The sequence below is a fragment of the Augochlora pura genome, unplaced genomic scaffold, assembly GCF_028453695.1.
Source record: "Augochlora pura isolate Apur16 unplaced genomic scaffold, APUR_v2.2.1 APUR_unplaced_1305, whole genome shotgun sequence".
Taxonomy (NCBI): domain Eukaryota; kingdom Metazoa; phylum Arthropoda; class Insecta; order Hymenoptera; family Halictidae; genus Augochlora; species Augochlora pura.
This window is the reverse complement of record NW_027581336.1, coordinates 1-3,765: the sequence shown is the minus strand read 5'-3', so window position 1 is coordinate 3,765 and position 3,765 is coordinate 1. Positions and strand designations below refer to the sequence as shown.

General features: G+C 52.9%; 1 protein-coding gene across 1 annotated transcript; it reads right to left on the bottom strand.

The window, feature by feature from the left end:
- Window positions 1–1,096: 1,096 nt before the first annotated feature.
- Window positions 1,097–3,745, bottom strand: LOC144477466 (phospholipase A2-like). The gene is made up of 2 exons (XM_078195188.1): window positions 2,343–3,745; window positions 1,097–1,286 (listed from the first exon to the last, which is right to left on the bottom strand). The coding sequence occupies exons 1-2, from the start codon at window positions 2,540–2,542 to the stop codon at window positions 1,202–1,204; spliced, it is 285 nt and encodes a 94-aa protein (XP_078051314.1). The 5' UTR covers window positions 2,543–3,745; the 3' UTR covers window positions 1,097–1,201.
- Window positions 3,746–3,765: the final 20 nt, after the last annotated feature.

The window sequence follows — 3,765 nt, the reverse complement described above, 5'->3', positions numbered from 1 at the left end:
GCGGGCTGGCGGAGGCGGGCCGAGGCGTGTGGGGCGGCGCGACTGCGCTCGATCCGCACATAAATTTCCCGGGAAATCCTCCATTAAGCGGCAGCTGCCCCCGCGCACCCCGCCCCATCCTCCTCCTCCTCCTCCTCCTCCTCCCGGACCACGGCCCGTAAAATAGAGGAAAACGCGCGTGGAAATGTGAGGCCAATTCGGCCGCCGCCGCCGCCGCCGTTGCCGCTTATCGCTCGCCCTACGCGCTTCTGTCTCGCTGAAACGACTCGATTTTCTCTCCAGGGGGGGAGGGGTGGGGGGAGCGCCGCGAGCACCCGTTAATTCATTCCTGATCGATCGCCCTATGATTCGATCTCGCTCGCCGCGGCTCAGAGACCGGTACACGCCCGTTGCGCGAGAATCGAAAACCTGATGCTCGATTTTCTACTAATTGTTTCGCGACGCCGTTGATCGACAACCGAATTATACAAATGCGAACGTTTATTCCCGCGGAGATCGATGGAGGATTAGCTGCGATAAACCTCGCAATTGATATTAGTCGGAGCGAGGATAGAGGATTAGCTGCGACGAACCTCGGTATCGATGTTAATCGGGATAAATATTATTGATATTAGTTCAATTGTTCGCATCGGCGTTTCTTTGGGAGCGTTAAATGACGCTCGGTTGATATTAAACTGGTAGCGATTCACAGAATTTGTTAATCCTTTATACCAGAGACTCTGAGACACCGCTAAAATCATTCTCCAAATTTAAATAATCAATTTTCTGTCGCGCAGATAGATTTCAACATTTGCGGATTTATAAGTTCGATTTCTGTCTGAAACATTGTCACCCGGCGTCGCGAATCTATTTGTTATTAAGCTTCTCTCTTAACGCCGCGGTGGAGATAGATACGCCGTGTACGGATGCCGCGGGATCAAAAGATCAAGGAAGAGGATCCGGCGGATCGATCACGGTCCGAATAAATAGCCAAAGGATAATAGTGCTCGCGATTCCGTCGGAATCCGTCGGATAGATGGAACAGGGGGATATGTATGCGCGACGGGATATCGATCGGTGTGGGGTGGTATCGCACAGGAGCGGCCACGAGGCAATATACTGTCGAACAATTTATTCGTCGTTACAACACATGTGTGCGTCGCTGTTGCATCGCGGCTGCGTGTCCAGCTGGCCGCGACCGTTGACCGGCGATGTCGGGGCTTCACTTGTAAGGAGGCACGTCGAACCACTGGTACTTTTTCGGTTGGCTCTCGTCCAGCTCGTACTCCAAACACCGTCGTGGAAAGCTGTCGGAGATGGTTAGTGGTCCTCTTTAAACTGGCTGGGAAACTCGGCCGTTCCTCCGGATAAGAGAGGCTCCGCCGCGCGGCAGTCACGGCCCGCGAATATCCCGAGCAATTAAACGCTAGATCAGGCATGGGCAACGCGGCGCTCCTCGCGAACCGTCTCGAACAACAAACACCAACGAAACTGCCTCCGATAGGCTCCGTCCGCTCTGTGGGCGTGGCTCCGCTGCTCTCGATTTTACTCGAGGGCGCGCTGCGGGAAGAATAGCTGGACCGACGGGTAGTGTTTTTTATTTCTCTTGCTAGCGGACATATATATTCATGACGAAGTTAACAGGACGTCGATCTTAGAGCGGCGACGTATACAAAATTTGCTCCGAATATTAGTACACGAATATGAATATATATGTATATTGAATTGATTTAGTTGCAATGTGATTGAGTCGACAGTGAATGGACATTGATAGTTGAAATTGATTTATGAATAGTGGCGACTTCAAAGGGTCATTTTAACTAGTCAATAGGGCTGACATTAATACCAGTCTACTTTGTTAAGTCACAAATATTAAGTTGTTTCGTTGCACCGTCTCCTTCAATGCGATCAACTATCCAACAAAACAAGATGGACTTTTTAAAAGGATAAAGAATATAAAGTAAAAGCAGAATAAACTCATTCGCCCATCTCTCAAACGTTTTACAGTAGCATAAAATAAGCAGTTCAGCTTTTTTGTTATCCTATGCTAAACAAAAGTGTCCCATTCAGTTCCCCCTGTCTTCATGCTACTTTTTACCTCGCGACAAACACACCCACATCACGGCGTCGCGACGCCACGTATTATATACGTGTGCGACGCCGCACACACACAGAGAGGCTTGCGTCAACGGTACATATTTCTAGCGCACCGAGTCAGAAATACCTCGGCAAGATGACACACCCCCCCCCCCCCCCCTCCGGTCGTGTCCACCTATTCTTCTCGCACAGTTCCCGAGTGTCCCGAAGGACGCGCTCCGCGGTGCCCCCATGCCCGCGCTAGACGATCTCCGATGGACACTTACGTAACCGGGCGTTTGCAGCCGACAATGGGGTAGTCCTCGCGGTAGCACTTCGTGTTCAGGACGTTGAAATAGAGGAAGCCGACCCTGCGGCCGGCCCCCTCCTCGGACCTGTGCAGGCAGTCGTAGAACTTCTCGTCGCACGAGCATTCCAACCTGCTCGCAGCAAACCGCCGATTTGATTTCCGACATCGATAAACCATTCCCGTTCCCTGTTACGCCCACGCGCCGCGCGGGATATCCTGCGCCGGTATGCGAGAGGAGAAGCCCGGACCCCGATTAATTCGCCGCGTACGACGTCCGACAGCCGGCGAGCCGCTGGATCTCTCTCTCTCTCTCTCTCTCTCTCTCTCTCTCTCTCTCCGGCCGCCGTTCCCGATAGTCCCAACAGAGTGATTCATGCGAGGGCTAAGACCCGCCCGACACGCCTACAACTCGCGCGCGCGCGCGCGATTCCTCTCCACGGACACGCGCGACCGGCAAAAATGATACGCGAGCGCGTGGGCCGTCAGCGATCGAAATCGCGGCCCTCTTCTCTGTCCGCTTCGGACTCGTCGTCGCGGGTAGCGCACCTCCGGAGAAAATTACGGTAGTGGAGGTAGCCTGCCTGCCTGCCTGCCTCCTCCTCCTCCTTCTGCCTCGGAACGATCGGCCGGCGAGATAGAAATTACTTTGCCTCGATCGGCTCGCGATTCATCGATCAGACAAGATTCACGGCGAACGGGTTCGCGCACCGAGACACGACGGAGTTGCAACCGCGTGTTTCGAGCACGAATTATAATCGAACGAGGATGGATCAAATTAAAGAGCAACGAGCACGATTTAACAGGGACGCTGCCGACGAACCGAAATAATCTGACCGTATAAAAATAGACCCGGACACGAGTTATTTATTCGTATGACATTTTATCCGCCGCCGGAGGGACGAAGATTCGGGTCGAAATGAAAATTTGACTGGAGTTTACCCGAATGAAACTCGACGCTAAATATATTCGATCGAGAGAAAATTGATCTACGCGGAACCCGTTACACGGACGTGGATTCGCTCGGGTAAGATTTCGTTCGAGTAAGAGTTTATGCTCGCGCATAGGAGTCGCGCGAGGCTGGTGTTCGATTTTCCTCGAAAATCCGTCAAATTCGTCGGAGGCGACACGGTACAGGGCCAGGGGCTCTCATAGTGTGTTCAGTCACCGATATTTCTCCCCGAATAAACTTGGAAAGCGGCGGATGCACCGCGGCGCGGTTCAGCGACCGGAATGTCGGAGCCGGGGACGGTCGGCGGCGTCTTTAGAGGGCAAAACCGTGCCGGCTGGGAAAGAAGCACCCCGCGAAGCGGTGGAAAGTAGGAGAAGAAGTAGTCGAAGAAGAAAAAGAAGAGGGAGGAGAAGAATAAGAAGTAGTCAAAGAAAGAGAAGAAGAAGTAGTC

Coding starts and splice junctions, on each gene's coding strand:
- LOC144477466 (XM_078195188.1), bottom strand. CDS start 2,542: ATGGTTTATCGATGTCGGAAATCAAATCGGCGGTTTGCTGCGAGCAGG. Junction 1,287..2,342: donor GGCTGCAAACGCCCGGTTAC/GTAAGTGTCCAT, acceptor CATCTCCGACAG/CTTTCCACGACGGTGTTTGG.